The sequence below is a fragment of the Colias croceus genome, chromosome 13 (genome assembly GCF_905220415.1).
Source record: "Colias croceus chromosome 13, ilColCroc2.1".
Taxonomy (NCBI): Eukaryota; Metazoa; Arthropoda; class Insecta; order Lepidoptera; family Pieridae; genus Colias; species Colias croceus.
This window is the reverse complement of record NC_059549.1, coordinates 6,091,376-6,112,565: the sequence shown is the minus strand read 5'-3', so window position 1 is coordinate 6,112,565 and position 21,190 is coordinate 6,091,376. Positions and strand designations below refer to the sequence as shown.

The 21,190-nt window shown below is 32.2% G+C and overlaps 2 protein-coding genes across 3 annotated transcripts; one reads left to right on the top strand and one right to left on the bottom strand.

The window, feature by feature from the left end:
* Positions 1–306: 306 nt before the first annotated feature.
* On the bottom strand, positions 307–4,265 carry LOC123696865 (ribonuclease H2 subunit A). Its single transcript, XM_045643245.1, has 5 exons — positions 3,997–4,265; positions 3,271–3,500; positions 2,851–2,994; positions 1,864–2,011; positions 307–754 (listed from the first exon to the last, which is right to left on the bottom strand). The coding sequence occupies exons 1-5, from the start codon at positions 4,139–4,141 to the stop codon at positions 474–476; spliced, it is 948 nt and encodes a 315-aa protein (XP_045499201.1). The 5' UTR covers positions 4,142–4,265; the 3' UTR covers positions 307–473.
* Positions 4,266–8,922: 4,657 nt separating this feature from the next.
* Positions 8,923–21,143, top strand: LOC123696763 (protein FRA10AC1 homolog). Of its 2 annotated transcripts, XM_045643130.1 has the most exons (5): positions 8,929–9,035; positions 11,709–11,993; positions 19,644–19,803; positions 20,406–20,633; positions 20,986–21,143. In XM_045643130.1, exons 2-5 carry the CDS (start codon positions 11,721–11,723, stop codon positions 21,054–21,056), a joined length of 732 nt encoding a protein of 243 aa, XP_045499086.1. In that variant the 5' UTR covers positions 8,929–9,035; positions 11,709–11,720; the 3' UTR covers positions 21,057–21,143. The 2 variants fall into 2 exon arrangements, with proteins under 2 accessions (XP_045499085.1, XP_045499086.1); XM_045643129.1 differs by lacking the exons at positions 11,709–11,993; positions 19,644–19,803; positions 20,406–20,633; positions 20,986–21,143 and adding an exon at positions 9,117–11,655 and having other exon boundaries at positions 8,923–9,035.
* The last annotated feature ends 47 nt before the right edge of the window (positions 21,144–21,190 follow it).

Sequence of the window (21,190 nt, the reverse complement as noted above, 5' to 3'; positions counted from 1 at the left end):
TTGTCTGGAGGCAGGCCAAGGTATAAATTTATGCCTCCACCCCATATGGAAAATAATACGACAGTGGCATTAATGCATTTAAAATCCGACGATTTCTACTATTTAAATGCATTTTCACTTACATTGTCATTTGAAATCACGAGTCATCATTGCTGAGTCCTTACAACATTTTTACATTGTTTCTTAAATCATGATTTTCTATAATATTAGCATCTTGAGCTTAGATCTTGGGCATCGTAAAATATAAAATTAAAATTATCAATTTATGTTCACGATTCGGAAAATGTATATTATTGAAACTCAATATATAATTGTTTTGTTTATTTCAAATAAAGATAAATTACATTTCATTACGTTTTTAATTGATGCAATCCATAGTCAAATGCTTGATCATGTCATACGCACATAATTTAAACATTCAGTAGTCAAAACAAAATCTTTAACACAGTTAATTGATAATTAGTTAAACCTACCTATTCAAACGCGTTATCCATACTCAAAAATCTCTCTTCAAAAAATTTATGTTTTTTCCTGCGTTTCACGTCACCATTTTCCACTTTTGCGAAGAATGTATTGATTGGTTTAGTTCTAGGAGATTTCTTGTTAGTATTTGGTTCATCGACTTCTTCAAATGTGCATGTAGCTGCCTTTTCTTGTAGCATCAGCTCTGCTGTTGACCAACTAAACCTCACTAATAGAGGGTACCCGAACACTCTATCTATTTGCTCGCGAATAAATTTTTTCGTCAGTGGATCTATAACAATTAACTCTTTGTGTTTATTTGCAAGTAAAAAAATGGCAACATATTAATCTTATATTATAAATAAAAGTTCTTATGGATGAATGAATAATTGTTACTCTTTCTGACAAATGAAAGAGTGTGAGTGCCAAGCACACGTGTCAGAAGTGAAACTTCTTTGGCAAGATTCAAAGATACCAAAATCGTCTTCTACTATGAAGTTCACTATGAAGTACCGTCGTACCGTTTCAATACCATCTAGTCATGAGACTAGACGGTATTGAAATGACCGACATTTAAAATTTAACTCTCAACGGGCCTAAAGAAGTTTCACTTCAAAAAACAACTTTGTCATTATTGCATTTGTATCCTACTCCATTATAAATGCAAAAGTTTGTTAGGATGGATTGTACATTCGTTTGTTACTCTTAGTAATCATGGTTTTACATCAGTGTAACACGTGAGTTAGGTGTAGAAATATCTGATGGGGTTCGTCCGCGGGTCAAACCGGGCTTCACAGCTAATGTAATCTAAATTCGTTAAAACTAGAATTGCCTGATGGTAGAAATTAAAGCTCCTTAAAATAATGGTCTAATATTCAATAGTGCATTTATCCAACAATACTATGCAAAATACAGATTGAAAATATTCCTTCATTTGAAGTCAAAGCACCAGAAAGAGCGGTTTATAGAACTTTTGAAAATTTCGAACATCTCGAAAACCTTTTAATATGAAAAACTTGCATTTTTTTGAACCACCAAAACATCCTCTATCTCTAGTTACCAAGTTATCCATTAATTACGCCACACCTGTTTACACTGTGTTTTGAGAATGTTTATCATTTGTACCTCCCTCAATTATTATCTCAGAGTGTGTCTAATGAAGTGTATGTGTGTATGATATTTTTTATTTTTTACTAGCGGTCCGCCCCGGCTTCGATCGTGGTACATATTCACGTTTTCTCTACATAAGAACCATCCTCGAACTTCAAGGAATATTATAAAAAAAGAATTAACGAAATCGGTTAAGCCGTTCTCAAGTTATGCGCTTACCAACACATTTTGGGATTCATGTTTATATTATAGATTAATCATATATGTAGTAACATTTCCATATTTACATACCTCCAGGATATCCGCTACCAAATTGCTTGTAGTCCAAATCTATGCCTTCATGAAACTGCCAGACTTTCAGTGCATGATCTCTCGTCACTTTGGCCACTATACTCGCCGCGGACACAATGGGATATAGAGAATCAGCTTTTTTGGCTACCTGTTAAAAAATTGTCATTATAAACAAAATTATGTATTTGATTTGGAAATTATAAATTAAACTGCATTGATAACATTAAGCTAGAACAAAAAAACAATGATGAAAAAATTTACATAGTATAAGATCCTTCCAACACACTCTAAACACCCACATAACAATACAACTTTTTCATTTTTAAACTGTCCATTTATATTATTATGAATGCAAATATTGCTATGAGTCTATTTGAACAAATACTTATTTTAGATTTTCTTTACCATACAGGTCCTTCTGCATGTTTATAAAGTAACTAGCTGCTCTGCGCGGATTCACCCCCGTGGCTGTTGGTCGTAGTGTGATGATATATAGCCTATAACCTTCCTCGATAAATGGGCTATATAACACCGAAAGAATTTTTCAAATCGGACCAGTAGTTCCCGAGATTAGTGCGTTCAAACAAACAAACAAACTCTTCAGCTTTATAATACTAGTATAGATAAATATATTAAGCTTACTAACATCATTGCCATTTTTTGTTTAAAGATGTCATGTACTACTACAGACATAAGTAAGTATAATTTATTTAATTAACCGACTTCAAAAAAAGGAGGAGGTTATTAATTCGGCCGGTATGGTTTTTTTTTTAAGTACACCCATTACTCCGAGGTTTCTAAACCGATTTACGTGATTCTTTTTTGTTCGATGCGGGATGGTATCGAATTGGTTCCATAAAAATTTTATTCGGATAGGCCCAGTAGTTTTTATTTTATGAGCATTTTTGTCTGTATTTGTAAATGTTGCAAGTGCAAGTTTGAAGTTGGTTGTTTTTAACGCAGTTATATAGACTTGTTTTAACTTACAGTTATTTTAATTCCTGGGAATATTTCAATCAGCTTAGCTTGATACTTCTCAGGTGGACCCACAGTATCCACATATATTTCAGTAATATTAGCACCTAATTCTATAACCTTTTTTATTAAACCAATTGCTGAGTTCATTGACACCTGAAAATTTAAACCTTAATATATCATCAGCAAGTCTTACAAGTATACATGACATAATATTATAATTATTTTGTAATATACAAATTGAAAAGGAATTTTTAAAAGTATTTGTTTTGATAAGCTGAATAAATTTTTTTGTAATCAATATGTTTGAAGTTGCTTGTTGATAATCAAACTAGTAATGTTTAGCATTTAATAGCATTTAATCACTATCGAATCATAGATACTAAATATTTTGTATTATATTTTATTTTTATCATGGTTAGTGAAATATACCTCATTCAGTGAATGCTTTGCTCTTCTATACATTGAATTAGAAATATAATTTGGTGATATGATTTCTGCAGCCCATCCAACATTTTGCGTAGAATCTTCTTCCGTCAGCATCTTTACTAGAATTTCATCCCTTTTTTCCTCAGTAAGAGCTTTAGAATCTGCACATCCTAGTGATTTCAAAATTTCCGTTTGGTTTGTAGGACAATAGGCTATTCCATATACCATTGGACCTGCAAAGTTTAAATAGATTGATTATTATGTATTAAGTAAGCTTTATTATTATTTAAATAGTACTTACTTTGAATTATATTTCTTTCAAACCATAACAAACAGGATTAATATAACAATGGAATAATACATTGATGAATATATGTAATATGTATGGATACATCTCATTTTTTTGCTTTAACCCATTGAGCCCCCAGCGGCCCGATCGGTCCACTACACAATAGATTTTCTAATGTGTCTGTGATTCTGGGGACTGAGTTATTAATATGTTGTTGATTTTGTTTAACTTTCAATTTCACTTTACTTATTCATATATTATTGTTAATAGGTACCTAAACACAATGGTTCATTTTATTTGCTAATTTGTCTATTATACCTATAAACTGAGGCTACCCATCTTCATAGAAAGTATGTAATCGATTTTAATTTTTAAAAAGGTTAATAATAATGAGTCATTATCAATGACCTTATGAACTAGAAGGATCTGTGAAAACTCACCTAAGACTGGACCTCTCCCTGCTTCGTCAACTCCTAACATGCATGGTTCAGATTTACAAATAGATGGTACATCTGAACAATTTACAAACTTAGTAGAATTGCTTTGACTTTTAATGAAGTCTTGTAAATTTTGCAAAGCAGCCATCCCGCAGTAGATTTGACTGTTAACTTCTTAATTATAATTAGAAGGAAATAAATAATGTTAGAACAACAAGCATTTTTCGAAACTCGAAATTATTTTTTGAGTTTATATATTACAAAACACAAAACTTTTATTTCATTCAATTCAGTTTAAAAAATAATTTCCCTCCATTAGTGTTGCCGCTCGATAGTCCACTATCGATAGTCTATCGATTAACTATCGATAGTTGGGGAAAAGCAATAGTATCGATAGCACTATCGATACTATCGATAGTGTCGATACTATCGATAGTATCGATAGTCCTATAAGCGTAAATACTATCGACACTTAGCAATACCATCGATAGTATCGATACTATCGAAGCTCAATATCGAACGAACTATCGATACTATCGATAGTGTCGATACTATCGAAGCTCAATATCGAACGAACTATCGATACTATCGATAGTGTCGATACTATCGATAATATCGTCCCATCGATAGTGACCTTTTTCTCGATAGTATTGCTTTATCAATAATATTATAGTGGATGACAGAGAACTAGATGATGAGATAGAAAAAAATTAGGGAAAACGATCCCACAAAATAATAGGAAAAAAAGAAAGTCTCTTTATTACAACGATTAAACCAAATACTAGTCTTAACTTTTAAACTGAGTCATAATATGGGTCGGTGGCACTGACTGACCCATTATACCAAGAAATCGTGAACAATACTATTGCACAATTTACTACTATCGATAGCTCAAAACTATCGATAGTATCAGTACTATCGATAGTATCGATTGTAGTTGCAATATTCAGTAGCAATAGTATCGATACTATCGACAGTATCGATAGTATAGCAACTATTGGCAATCAATACTATCGATTTTATCGATACTATTGCAGTTCATCAATAGTATTCCATGATTAACGCTATCGATAGTATCGATAGTATCGATAATATCGATACTATCGATAGTGCTATCGATATTCTGACTTATTTTCAAGGTCAACTATCGATAGTCAAACTATCGATAGTTCGGCAACACTACCCTCCATTTATTTTCAAAACCACAGACTTTTTGTTTTTTGTCAGTGTCAACTGTCAACTTCTGCAGATAATATATTTTTTCATTGCGATTATAAAATACAGCATTAAATACAGCATTTAAAAATATAGCAAGATTACAGCATTTATAAAATTAAGAAAATGCATGAAATAAATTAGGTAACAAATTTATGACAAAGTAGACATAAATAATTTGTAATGGATTATACCACGATTAAACGGGTGCCCAAAAAATAAAGGTGGTGATGAATATTATGTATTCTTTTATGCTTAATGCTAATCAATCCTTAAAAACCTGATCAATAAGTATTTTTAAGTAACTTAATGATCTAATTTAAAAACTCGCTTCCGGCTGTGTGTCTTTCCCTTGCCTATTATAATTATATTATCTTATAAAATAAGAAACTGGGCAAAAGATTTTGATGTTTGATTTTGATGCTATTTTGTTTGAAAGAGAGGTTCAAGCTGTGTGAACCCACGTTCGAGGTGTTCGAGAGTCTAAGTTCAAGAGGTAGGTACCTACGCGAACATAGAACAGTATTCGCGAAGGAGCTTATAATGTATAATAATTTATAAAGTTTAGACAAAGCGGACAAAGCCGCCGGAATGCTATTTTATTAATTTAAATAAACACTAAACAATCGTTGTTCTTAATGAGTAAGTGCTATGTTTTTGCGATCATACTTATATTGTATCTTAATGAGGAGTATAATATAATTAAGCATAATAGCCTGTTAGCTTGTGCTAATAAGGGCCACAGTCAATGTTAACAATAAAATCATTTTCAAGAATAATAAATCTTTCTTTAATTAGGGTAATTGCGCCAGTTCGCGTCCACTTAGTGCAGTTGGAAAGTCTGAAGGAGAAAATAAAAATGTTCCAGAACAAATTGCAACGCAAAATTTATGTAACGTGTTCATTACATAGTCTATTTTAAGATTTACTTTCAATTGTGTTGGAAATATCATGTGGTTTTTATTTATCTAGACAAATAGCAGAATTTGGCGTTTTACCCAGTTCGCGTCCAAAAATGCCTTTTTGCGTCCACCCGTGGACCAGTTCGCGTCCACCAGCTTAGAAAAGGAATTAAGAATGTATTGGGTGATATTTTATCAGATAAATGCAAATAAAAATTAGATTTTAATAAATTATTTATTTACGAATACAGTTATTTAATAAAAACCGGCCAAATGCGAGTGGGACTCGCATACCGAGGGTTCCGTATTAATCTGTCTTTTTTTATATGTTTTAACTGTAAATGATTATTTTTTCAATGTTTCCCTTATTTGTGCTATAAGACGTTGCTTCGCACCAAACTTCAAGTGTCTGTGTTCACGTAAAGTACCCTGTAGGTTTTGATTCCCTTGCGAATGTCGAAATTTGCGAAAATTGGCAGCATAAACGGCTGTATCTTTTGATTGCTTTGGCTTATAAGTTTGATTTTTTCACTGCTTCAAGGGACCGTAGACTTGAGTATTCAAAATAAATTTCAGCTTTATACTTCTACGCGTTACTGAGAAAAAGGGTCTTGACAGAAAGACAGACCGGCAGACGGACATACAGACGGAAGGATATCAAAGTGATCCTACAAGGATTCCGGTTTTTCCTTTCTAGGTTCGGAACTTCGGAACCCTAAAATCAACATTATTATTAATATAATTCACTGTGTAAGGAAACTGGAAAAACTTAATTATATTTATCTTCTCATCATTATTAGAACCAAAAATTAACAAAAAACAAAGTTACGTTATGTAAATAAATAATAATCAGTTCTATTAAGATTACCTACCTACCCTATTTTTTAGTTTCTAAAGAATTAAATTTCTCTTTTGTATATTATTTTCTTAACCACAGACTCTCATTCTCAAAAATACTAGTCTCATTCTGTTCTTAGAATACCCATTTTAAAATGAAAAAATAGCATAAAAATTTGCTAATTTGAATGAAAATTTAAATTATCAACTTGTGGTCTTAGTCAAAAATTTACAATCTATTTTAAATTACATATTTTAACAAACAATTCATTGCTACGTAATGAAAAACAATGTGGACGCAATATTATGTTCTATTGTTATGCACTACAGGTATAGTTTGCGCCCACCGTGGACGCAAAATGGAAGTTGTACAAAGGAGAATGCCCATTTTTGGTACTGGTTTTTCTCATGCATCAAGACAACAATACTATTAAAAAAATCTCGGCAATTTAGAGGCCTTCTTACCATCGGAAAATATATTTTGAACAGGGAATGTTTTGTAAAATCTAATAAGACATGTAATTGTTTAGATCCGTTATTATAGATTTAGTGTCCATTACCGTTCACATTTTTGGTACAGGAATTTCTCATGTATCAAGATAACAATACTTTTAAAAAAAATCTCGGCAATTTAGAGGCCTTCTTACTATCGGAAAATATATTTTGATCAGAGAGTGTTTTGTAAAATCTAATAAGACATATAATTGTTTAGATCCGTTACCATAGATTTAGTATCCATTACCGGTTACCACGGTAACCAAGCGGTAACTATTATGACATTAACTATGGTAAATAGCTAAATGTATTAATGTCAATTATTGTTTACATTGAATTACAAAAAAATCAATTAACATAAAATTACTCTTTTTAAGGTATTGTTTATACATTGTAGGTTGTTTTAACATAGATAGTGAAGTAAAATAATAGAAATATATATAAAAAAATATTATTATGACATATAGCTTGGTAGGTAACCAGTTATTTCTTATTTGTTTCTTTCTTCGAATATGTAGTGAAAAAATGATTCAAACAACAACAACAACATGTAAACCGAATAAAAACTCTATTGGCATTTTTTAAATACATATATATATTTAGGTTTTCTTGAAATCCGTCCCGGAAGATTTCTGGTGCCTATCTACACTAGACGATGAACAGGTAGACTTTGAAAGCATAAGCTCTACGCATAGATTAAATATGTTGAACGAAAAATAATCTTCGGACGATAACATACTACCTAAATAACAGATAAACCTAACTAAATCGGGGTTATTTAAGTTTTGAGGTTATTTCACATTTTTCTCAATATCTTGAAAACCCCTGTTTTTATCACAAAAAAATCAATTGGTAAAAATCTTTTGAATATCGAAGAACCCTCCAAAACCACTCCGGCATTGACGCAACACTATACTGTGGTCCATACTTTCATGGGCATTCTCCTTCGGTGTAGTAATTCGCGTCCACCTTATTTTAGCTATTAATTGTAAAAGAAATAAGCTTATTTATAATCCATACTATTCCATGTTTTGTTAGCAAAGCAAAGAAACAGTTACATATTCAAAAATTCACATTTAACAATAAGATACTTACCGTCAAACGCGACGCTGCGCACTATTTTTTTCTCAAAATCCCGCGCGTTTTAGCTCTCTCGTTTAATAGCCAAAATTAAATATTTTTTTTAAATAGGATAGGCGGTGCGCAGGCATATTTTGAATATGTGTGCATGTCTCTTATACATTGAGGTATTATCGGAAATTTTTCTTATTACAATTTTACATAAAGTATACTTATTTTCGTGAATTTTCTAAAAGATATCCGCAAAATGGACGCGAATAGGCAGGTGGACGCGAACAGGCGCAATGACCCTACATTAGACGTGTTTTGGACATCAGACGCAGCGCTAAAAGCGCTTTATTCGTCATTGCGAGTTTTCAAATTCAATGACAAACAAAGACGCATCCATAATTCCATAAGGCATAAACCTATAGCAGTGAAGTGCAGTGTATACCTACTGTGTAGCATAATATTTTTAGATGTAGAAAATAGGTGTCAGCTGCTTATTTATTTTCAAAATCGTGCACGTAACAGGTAATGTTGCTTTTTTCATTTATTATGATGTCGCATTTGAGAAACAGTTCTTTGTAGTAATCCATGAAAACTCGTTTGTAGGTTAGGATAGTGCGATTTAATATGCAGAACAACCCCCAGGAGCTTTCATGGCAGGCGATACAGGCTATTGTTGGGGTTAAACTTCCGTCTAATGTGTTGAGATTCGATGATATTGGGTTTCATTTAGTCAATAACTCTACATCGAGTGCCGAAGAGTCGGATTCCGATATTGAAATAATCGAAAATGAATGGGAATCCGATAATAATGTATCATCGAAACCCGAACACTCCGATAACGAAAAACCTTCCGACAGAGAGCAGAGTGAGTCACCTATTTTACATCTCGTAGAACCTGATAATAATAATTCAGGGAAAGATTTATTAGATTACAGAGACTATTTAGTTAAACTAGATACCAAAGATATTATGGAGAGTGATCAAACGCCACTCAATCAAAGCGACGACGCAGATAGTTCCAATGGGAATGTAATGTCAATCGAAAATTATTTAGAAGTAACATTGTCAACAGACTCAGAGGCTAGTCATACATGTAGCCAATGTAACCAAATGTTTCCCAGTGAACAGTTGTTATCTTCACATAACTGTAGTGCCAAACCCACCGAGGAAAAAAAATACCCATGTCATGTATGTTCAGAAAAATTCCCAAGTTATTGGGAGCTAAGAAAGCATATAAACAGTCACTTTCCAGGAATGTTGGATTCTAAGTCAAGTTTTTGCCACCTTTGCCAAAAAGACTACACTAAAACAGGATTTATGAATCATTTGAGAAAGCACACGGGAGAACGTCCATTTGTTTGTGAATTATGTCATAAAGCCTTTTCCCAGTCAAGTTCTTTATCTATACATATGAAATTTCATTTAAATGTACGAAAGCATGCATGTACAGTTTGTGAAAAGAAGTTTGTTACCAAAAGCGAACTATCAAGACACATGACTGTACACACAAAACAAAAATCTTATTACTGCGGTGTCTGTGATAAAGCATTCACTCGGTCTGATAATATGAAGAAACACGAAAAAACTCATGGATAATAATTAAACCACTAAGTGATTAGCATCATCCATGAACATAATACTGTGCCGATCATGTATCAAGCTGTGCTTATTCATACATGATAATATATTTGTGATGCTTCTCACTCATTGCTTCTTTTAGATTCTCCCATTGCCAAAAATTTAGTCATAATTGTTTATAATATATTATTATGTATTGTTTTATACCAAATTGAATAATTTCACTATCTAGTTCATAACTTAGTCATTATGGTGTGTTATTGCGAGTGTTTATACTCTTATGGTGTGCTGCTGTAATTGCTTTGAGTTAGGGTTTTATTTATGATACTTTATTGCATGTTAAGAATATCTTTAGTTTATAGTAAGAAACCTTTACAGGTGCTGTAATGTATAATGTCACACATATCTCGACCCAATGTTGCCTTTTTAGATATGATACAGTGATATTTTAATATGTGGATATAGGTCAAATGTCCAAAGATTCCGATAGCCAAGCTGTAATGTTTGTATTAGAGATAGGAAAACTAATAATACTTTAGCACCGAGGCCTTTATAAAAACTTGTTTGTCACAAATTCTTACAATTGTTCCTGCTTCTTAAAAGAGCTTTAATAACTAATATATTTTTGTATCTTTACTGTAGGGCATTATAATGCCAGTAAAGTAATACACATGCCAAAATTTAGATAAGATAATTTTTTCTTATACTATGCTGTAACCAAAGCAATAATACTAACTAATGTGCCTATTTCTATATATACTGTTAAGTAACTATAACACCAAATATATTTTTAGATGTTAGAAGTTTTATAGGATAATGACATTGATATATTTTATACCAAATTGGATTGTCAATTTTATCTTAATATGTAATTTAGATGTTATAAGGCACATTCAGATATTTTTCCTGTTGAAATGGTCTCAAACATTATAATGTTAGCCAATATGATCAAGTAGATAAGTATTTATTTAAGAAAGTCTAATGTTTTTGAACAATCATCACAAAGTTGTATTGACTACATGATTATTGTAGCTAATTATGAATTTTATACATTATTTCTTTTTATATATATAGTGAGTAATTCATAAGTTTCAATTTTAGAACAAAATTGTTTACTTATCCCAAAGATTGGCTATAAAACCAAAGTTAATTAAGTTTCTAATGTGCCACTTCAATCTTTCATAAACTGGTTGTTTAAAGGTTTATACCAATAATATATTGACAAGATTTGTATTTAGTAGTAGGCAATAATTTTCATTTTATTTATTTTATTTTAATTTTTAGAGGTTTAGTTGCATGACTTGTTCATAGATTTAAGTGTGAGCCAAATGAAAAAATACACAAAAATCTACAAGACTGACAATAATATTCAGAGTAGATATTAACTCCTGCACAAAAGAAACTATTTATTGATGCCTTTTATCTGCGATATTTATGTAAAATGCACCTTGTTATAAACTCATCATGACAATTAGTATAAGATCCGATTAATATAATTGAATTATTAACTATTTTATGGAAAATGTAATAATAATCGATTTTATTAAAGAGTTGTTTGTTGCAAGTCATGTTTTATTTCATTTCCAAATTAAACGAATCGTTTTCCCTTTGTTCTAGGTTGCCGTAGCGATGTCGGCAAGGTTACGTAATCTTAATCCATATGAATTGCATAAGTATTTAGTTAATGTTTATTGTTTAAATAAGAAGGGCTCTACGGTATTCTTGAAACGAGATTCGTCCAAAGATAGAACCGACCTTGATGTTATAAGGGAAAACCATAAGTTCTTATGGGAAGACGACGAAGTTGCCGACACGTGGGAAAGACAATTAGCTAAAAAATATTACGATAAACTCTTCAAAGAGTACTGTATTTGTGATTTAAGCCGATATAAAGAGAATAAAGTAAGTCCTTTGTTACATAAACAATACCTACACATATACTAAGTAACTACGCGTTTCCTGCGATATTCTATTCATAATAGCCAATTCAGTACCTGTGAATTATTTATTAGATTTAAGACGTTCCCGTTAAAAATAAAAGTAGTACTTATAAAATTATGCATAGTAGAACAGAGGCAGCATCGGAAATAATTTATGTTGATATTCTCCCCTAACCGTTACAGATGAGATAGGGCGAGTCCCCTATGAAATTGAATTGCCTTTTTTTGCCTGAGAGACCTTCTTTTGTATAGCATGCCGGGGAGAGCAACAATAGCGGTACTGCCTTTCTGTAGGCTAAATATAGCGCATACGGTATTCACCCGCAGATACACGGCCGTCGGTAGCGCACATCTGCTCACCATTTCTTACTTCGTTCGACATTGAATACGAAGGCGGCACGTTGCCTAACAAATTATCGAATAAATTATGTATCACGATTTTTAAACTAGAGGCCTCCTGAGACTTATTGTTGCATTGTAATTATGAAGGAATGTGTAATAGATCATGTAGGTACAGGGGTACTCATTGCTCGCCTTTGAGACGTAGAAATTTAAATATTAATAAATTGCATATAGGTAGGTAGTACGTATTACGTACCTAGATGCCAAAGTTTATTCACTATTTGTGATTATATTAATGATCACTATTTGAATAATGATCATTAATCATATACTTGGAACACTTCAAAAACAATAACAAATTAAACCTAAAATAAAACAAAAACAATGTTTTGTAAACATTATCAAAGCTTTCCATTAGCATTAATTAGGTAGGACGTAGGTATTGATGATTTGATGGTTAATAAATATGCAGATCGAAACTTAATATAATATGTATATATTTTTATACTTATGATTGATAAATCAACTGTAATCTACACTAATTATAGTAAACTAGGTAGGTGGATAGTTGTTTGAAGAGTGTCAGACGTATTTATTTTCATTGTTATAGCCTATGCTTATAAATACTTAAATAATTCTAAATATATAATAGAAAAAAATTGATCACGAGCATTGAGATAATATTTAATATGGAGACGATACCGCCTACATCACTTATGTTCCACTCAACATACGTCATGTGGCGTAACTGCACTCAGTCGCTTGCTCGCTCATTGGCGCGAACGTCACGCTCATTTTTTATTTGTTTTAACGTGAAACGCATCAAATATGCCTACGTGTGTGTTACGATATTGCACAAATAATACAAAGAATACGGAAAAGTGCAAAGGAATAACTTTTCATCAGTAAGTAACTAGATAATAATTTTTAAAACTTAGTTAGAGCAAAATTTTTGGCGGGCGACATTTTGTCATAGATTAAAAATTTAAGATATGACATTGGGCATGAAATAAGTGTTGTTAGTAATATTTGCTGGCGTATATTTTTATAGTATAAAATAATAATTTTACATATTTAGAAAAGCATAGACTGGTTGTTAATTGAAAAAAGGTGAAATCATGAAATATGAAAATCAATTACTCAATCACCAATTTTTTTTTGTTAATTGATTTTAATCAAGTTTTTATTTGATATTGTATAAGCTACTGACTTGAACGTATAATTATTATTTATTTATCTGCACTAATATAATAAAGAGGAAAACTTTGTTTGTTTGTTTGATTGTAATTAATAGGCTCATAAACTACTGGACCGATTTTGATGAAAGGAGAATGCCCATTTTTGGTACTGGTTTTTCTCATGCATCAAGACAACAATACTATTAAAAAAAATCTCGGCAATTTAGAGGCCTTCTTACCATCGGAAAATATATTTTGAACAGGGAATGTTTTGTAAAATCTAATAAGACATGTAATTGTTTAGATCCGTTATTATAGATTTAGTGTCCATTACCGGTTACCACGGTAACCAAGCGGTAACTTATTACATTTACTATGGTAAATAGCTAAATGTATTAATATCGATTATTGTTTTCATTGAATTACAAAAAAAATCAATTAACATAAAATCACTCTTTAAGGTATTGTTTATACACTGTAGGTTGTTTTAACAAAGATAGTGAAGTAAAATAATATAAATATGTATATATAAAAAAAAATATTATTATGACATAGCTTGGTAGGTAACCAGTTATTTCTTATTTGTTTCTTTCTTCGAATATGTAGTGAAAAAATGATTCAAACAACAACAACAACAACAACATGTAAACCGAATAAAAACTCAATTGGAATTTTTTAAGTATATATTTAGGTTTTCTTGAAATCCGTCCCGGAAGATTTCTGGTGCCTACCTACACTAGCCGATGAACAGATAGACTTTGTCTGAAAGCATAAGCTCTACGCATAGATTAAATATGTTAATCGAAAAAATAACCTTTGGACGATAAAATGTTACCTAAATCACACATAAACCTAACTAAATCGGGGTTATTTAAGTTTTGAGGTTATTTCACATTTTTCTCAATATCTTGAAAACCCCTGTTTTTATCACAAAAAAAATCAATTGGTAAAAATCTTTTGAATTTCGAAGAACCCTCCAAAACCACTCTGGCATTGACGCAACACTGTACTGTGGTCCATACTTTCATGGGCATTCTCCTTTTTCACAGACAATCTTAAGACCCTGAGAAAGAACATAGGCTACTTTTTATTGCGAAATATGTGCCACGGGCGAAGCCGGGGCGGACCGCTAGTTCAGAGATAAGTAATTAATATTTTTTCTATTCAAGGTTTCCATGTCTGGGCCGTGAAGAAAGGGAAAAATTATTTTTTTTTCTAAAAAAGGCTCAATTTGTAAGGAATAAAACTTCCCATAGCCCTGACTGAACCTAAAACACGAAAAAAATTAAATTATTCCATATGACGTCACTATTTACATCATCCTATATTATATGCCAGATATTGTTAGCCCCGCGTAGTAAAGTCAGTTTATACCTAAAATAAATATTAAGTAAGTACAAAGAAAATTTCAAGTCAACGTGCATGTAAGGAGTGGCACCCAATAAAATAGACAGAATGAAACAAAGTGTCGCCTCTATAGCGGTGAGTCGGTGACATCGCATAATCTATGACTGTCTAGCCGTCATTCGCGCGCCCCGCGCCGCCGCGCTTGGCGCACAGATTTTGTTCGTGGTGTCTGCTCCATATTAATATTATCTCAATGATCACGAGGCGAGATTTAAAGCTGCGTCTAGAGTCTAGAGTTCTAGACTAGACGAGCCGTACGGCATACCGTGGAGACGCCTGACCACTCAGTTACGGTAATTTTCAGGCCTAGAGCGGTAGAGCCTATTTGAAAATAGTTTAGTTTGGCACATTTGTAATTGCTATTATTTTGTGGTAAAATATAATCTGTTAAAACTTAACTAATCTGGTAACTAATGAATACCGTCCCAATAGTAGGTAGATTGGTAAGTATTATTTAGGATGTTTATTGAATCATCTAGTATTCTAGTGTAACTGTTTAGCTAATGAAATACCTAACTTTTAATGTTCCTATTTTTATTCTTACTGTCTAACATAAAATAGCAGCATTAAATATGTTTACTTATTGCCTAGGTACCAAGGCAAAGGTTGATGATAAAGATTATTGTTTTGTAAACAATTTTTAAACATTTATAGACAACTAGGTTTCCGCCCGGGGCTTCGCCCGCGCAGTCGAAGAAAAACCTGCATAGTTCCCGTTCCCGTGGGATTTCCGGGATTGCGTTATTTTCCCAGGATAAAAAGTAGCCTATGTCCTTTCTCGAGTATCAAAATATCTCCATACCAAATTTCATGAAAATTGGTTCAGTAGTTTAGGCGTGATTGAGTAACAGACAGACAGACAGAGTTACTTTCGCATTTATAATATTAGTATGGACTATAAAATCTATAATAATTTGACTTGTCATAAATATTGTTAGAAGGAAAAATATGGGCTAGTTTATACACAATAAAAACATATTAAAAAAACCATTCAAACTGATCTGAGGCCAGTTATAAATGCACGCACGCACGCACACGCACTCTATCCATGAGAAAATTCTTCAGTGCCAATCTAATGAATTATTGAAATCAAAATTATTAATGCCTATTAAAAACCTGCCTATATAGCGAATAGCCTGCATAGCGAATAAAGATATCCCACCAAAAACATGTAGTACACCACAAATGTAAAATTTGGAGCCGAGTTCAATCGTTGACTTAATTTGCCAAAAAAAGAAATGAGATCTAAATGTGTGCCAAGTTCTGCAGACAGTCCAGAAATTTATTTACAAAGATGTATTAAGTTCTTAGGGTGACTGAAAACTCAATTGTTTTATTTTCCCTTAGAGAACAATTGTTTATTCCAAAATATAACTTTTTTAATTTGAATAATATAATTATTTTCACAAAGCAAACAACTAATGACCTATTGAACCCCATAATTTGATGAGGCTAGTTTTACATACTGTTTATATTTTGTGAGGTTCTAAAAACTAGCCTTGTAACCGACTTCTTTGGGCGCGATTTTGACCCACTTTAAACGGCCAGATTTCGTTCAAACTTTGTAGATTTATTGAGGACCGATGACAATACTCTAATTTGATAAAATTTTCTATTTTTTAGTTCGGTTTTCTATAAAAAGCGTGTTTTTTAGTTTTTTTAAACTATTAATTTTAATTATTGGCAAATTAAGTCAACGATTGAACTCGGCTCCAAATTTTACATTTATGTTTTTGGTGGGATATCATTACTTGCCTGGCAGAGATGGCTTTGAGCCATAAGGCCGCCATTTGTACATTTTGAATGGTTTTGTTGTATTTTTATTTTATAAGACTTTTGTAAGTACAATAAAGAGTAAATAAATAAATAAATAAATAAATACTTTTTGTACAGAAAATTACTCTGCGATTTACTTTATAAATATAATACTTTTTTACGATTTTTTTTTATTTTTTCTTGCGGTTTCTCTGTATGGTTTGTTTAGTATTATTTTCTATATTTTCTTATATGTTATGAATGTCAGCGCACATTGCCCCGTCATTATCTGCAATTTTTTAAACTCGTTTTCTGTTTAAAAGATTACATGATTTTCCTTCTAAACATCCAGCGTGAATTTGTACTGTACACACTATTACCAAGATGCAATGATCGTTGTAGAAGAATCGTCGCCTTACTCCATGACGTTACGGTATTGCCATGACGCGATCTTGAAATTTTACTCTAAACGCTCCTAAAGATGTTTCACTCATATTAATATTACGCAAATTAAATCATTTCGACCTTCGACGAAGCCTTCTTCCATTACACCATTTATGGTAATTATTTTTGCATGCTTGTATTGGCTGAACATGTTTGTGCTTTATTAATATAATTGTATCACCATTGAATACCATGTTTAAAGCAAAATAAAGATTTTATTTATTTATTTATTTATTTATTTACACTTAAATTAAAACTAAACAAAACACTCATAAATAAAGAATAAATAAATGTGAATATGTAAAATTATATATTATTTTTAACTGTATGAGCAATATTTTTACTTATTACAATTTTCTTTTATTTTACGTTTAATAACAGTTTTGAATAAAGAAATCATGCAATCGAAGTAATCCGCCCTAGCTATACTAGCGCGAGTGAGTGTATTGTCAGAGGCGCATCGAGTCTACAGATGTTTCGTCCTAAAATATGTAAACTTCAATAATCTATATCTCAGTCATTTATTGATGGATTTCAAAATTTTTTTCGGCCACTGATTAGTTTTGATCTATTTTTTAAGACTAGTAAGGTGAATATACTATTTTCTACTTTTTTAAACTTTTCCATTTTTCCATACAAACAAAATTAATGTCATTGAAAAAAAAATTTAATACAAATAAATTCAGTATTTTCTGATTTTTTCCTTTGTAAACTCACTATTACCTAGTTGATTACAAAATTTGAACTTTCTAGGTCATCTGGAAGTGGGTTAGGTTTTGTATTTATCTATAAGTCAGTCAGTCTTAAAAATTGCGATTTTTGGATATTAATATCTACGCAACTGTTTAATCTGTATTTATGAAATTTATGGTTCTTGTTTATCTTGAGGTCCTCTTAGATAGGGAGGCGAGGTAGCTAAATGGCGTAATTAAACGGCGCCGTCGAGACTTATCAAAATCGATAGATAAAATAATTTCGAAAAGAAAAGTTTCTATGGTAAAAACCATTTTAGCGGTGGGTTTGGCGTGTACGGATTTTCAAAAATGTAAAAAAAAATAGTTACTTGGGCATTCTCGAGCACGTCAGATATTCATACTACGTATGCCCCAAGTGCCTCTGATAACAACGGTATACTAATCTGCCGGTTTGCGTGGTGGGGCTAGGCATATTAATTCGTCAAAAATGCACAAAAAAAAAATTTACTCGAGCGCGTCAGATTTTCGGAAGGAGTGTTAAGTAGGCCCCAAGGAAGCTCCCCTTAAAAAAACTGACGATTTCGGCGTGACGATAAGTTACGATGAATTTTTGAAAATGCAGAAAAAAAAAGAGTTTGCGTGTAAAGGCCGCTATTATTTAAGTAAGAATCCCTTCATAACGTTAGTATACAATAGCGGCCTTTACGCGCAAACTCTATCGCGCGTTCTGTGGATCGTACAGGATTACGCGCGGGAAAGCCTGCACGCTCAATCGCTCGCGATTACCTTTGTATGTCTTAACTGCGACACTTATTCTTTCGCGCGCGATTATTCGTGTTTGCTTTCCTTAGCGGAATGAGCGTCCATGTAAAGACTAATCGCCCGTGATATACCGCGTGAAAGAGGCGCGTGTTGGAGTGTGTGCAATGCACACGGTTTTATCGACAACCTCGAGTGATAGAAGTGAAAAAATGGAGACAAGATATCGGGTGGCGCAAGTTATCATGTTTTGCTGATTTAATTGAACTCAAAAAGAAAAAGAAACGTTCAGTGTGGGTATAAAAATATAGGTAGATTTTTATATGCTTGGTCTTTTAAATCTTTGTTTTTGTACTCCTCCGATTTAATTTTCCAGAGACATGGGAAAAATCTGTATAAAGTAATAAGTTCCAATACTAATTCCTTGCTCCACGTGCGTATGTCCGCCATCTTATTCATGCGCGAAAGAATTTGTGTGTAGGCAACCACAGTAGGTACAATCGTGAGTGCGATTGCGCGCGCGACTGATGAGCGCGGCATGTGGTCTTTCCTTCCGCGCCCTACACCCTTTATACGCACGCTCTTTCACGCATGATTGCTGTTTCATGCGCGATAAAGTTTGCGTGTAAAGGCCGCTAATATCTATGTCATCGACAGACGACACAGAGACGGTTCGGTTTATTTAAAAACTACCTACATAGAAATAGGGAGCCGGGGTTCAACCAACGACCGTCCACGCAGCCTGCATTTGAGTTCTAATGAACCGATGCAGATGATGAGATAAAAGTAAATTCTAGGCACACATTTTTTCGCATACGTCTAACAAAAATGATGAGTTGAAATTGCAAGCAAATGTTCCGCATCACAATTTGTCGAGGAATATAACCTAACGGTTTTTACAATCTTACGCATTTTACGCTGTGTAAAATAAGAATCTATATTTAATCCTTCGTTTAATAAAGGATTAAATTTTAATCTTGATATCGATATAAAAATAAGATTCTAAATTCTGAATAATATTCAACGTTTAAGGTAGCTCTAAGGTGGCGCATTGAAAAGGAAGTTGTACTTGGTAAGGGACAATTTCACTGCGGTGCGAAAGGATGTAACAGTGACCAAAACCTTAAGTCATGGGAGGTTAATTTTGCATATATCGAAGATAACGAAAAGAAGAATGCTCTCGTTAAACTTCGTAAGTATTTAATTTTTATATTACTTGGATGCCTTAATGGCCAGGGGACCTCGTTCATTTTCTTGCGCATATGATAACTAATGAGGGAGGGATATTGCTACATGATTGCTAACTACATATTAATAATGGGAAATTCACATTTCTTTATAAACATGCATTTATAATTTTATCAAGAATTACCTATTATACCTAACTATATAACTAGAACGATTCTGTAAACATAATATTATTTAGGTAATAACACGCGAGACCCAGGATATTTTTAAGTAACTATATGCCCACGTGAAAATAACAATCTTTTACCTGTTACTTCTTGTTTAAATACATTTTAGTACGAATAGGTATGTACAAATTGCGATTCGAATTCATCATTTGATTGATAAATCAATCATTGGAAAGTAAATCTATTTATAGGTAACATCTTAGGTAACATTTATTCAGATATTTTTGAGCTTAATTTAATGAAAAAACACATAGTTATTATACCTAATTTAATTATATTTTTCGTAAAGATTAACTAAGAATAAAATTAAACAAGCTGTAATTAAAATATAGAAGACTTATATCTTGTTCTTATACGTCTTATCGATTTTAATTTATAGGCCTTTGTCCAGAATGTTCAGCGAAATTAAACTATAGATCGAAAAAACGTGAAATAAAAAGGCTTAAGAAGAACCTTAAAAGAAAGAAAAAACGTAATGTCGAAGAAGATAAATCTGAAAGTGAAGACGAAAATAATGAAATAGTTCCAGAGGAAACTCAAGTAGAAGAACCGTCAACTTCTAAAATCGATGAAACTGCAGACAGTGGCAACTCTTTGTGGAAAAAGGGTAAGGCGCGAACATATTTTGAAAATTACCACATATAATATATGTAATGAGAATTGTATTATCTATATATTTAAATTCTTTCTTCTACCAAAATAATGTAAAGCCTTAAAACTATCACATCAAATGGTTTGTTCTTTTCATGACATTACCATAAACGGCTCAGACTATAATATGGTATACCTAAATTATATTTTATGGTGTCTACTTTGTTCTTAGTGACTTTGCTGGTATATAATGTTATTCTTTATTCGTAAAATGGTAATCTATACTTATAATTTTCTCGTACATAGAGCATTATTTTATTAAAACGTTAATCAATTAATTCATTCAATGTATCAATTTTAATTTATAGGTGTTCAAGAAACTGAGGAAAAGTCTCGAGAAGAAGAATTTGAGGACTATCTGGAAGACTTACTGCTTTAATAAATTCCTAATAAACGAATCAAGTTATATAATATAGTAGAATATGGTGTAGAACTACTATTGTTCAAATAAAAAATTACGCATTTATTTGGCTGTCATAATTATTGACCCTTGCAAAACATAATATTATAAAT

Bases quoted from the DNA above. Each gene is read 5' to 3' on its own strand.
- LOC123696763 (XM_045643129.1), top strand. From the start codon at position 9,138: ATGCAGAACAACCCCCAGGAGCTTTCATGGCAGGCGATACAGGCTATT.
- LOC123696865 (XM_045643245.1), bottom strand. From the start codon at position 4,141: ATGGCTGCTTTGCAAAATTTACAAGACTTCATTAAAAGTCAAAGCAAT. The intron at 3,501-3,996 runs GTGAGTTTTCAC...TAAACTTTGCAG, and splicing joins AGGGAGAGGTCCAGTCTTAG to GTCCAATGGTATATGGAATA. The intron at 2,995-3,270 runs GTATATTTCACT...TTAAATTTTCAG, and splicing joins CAAAGCATTCACTGAATGAG to GTGTCAATGAACTCAGCAAT.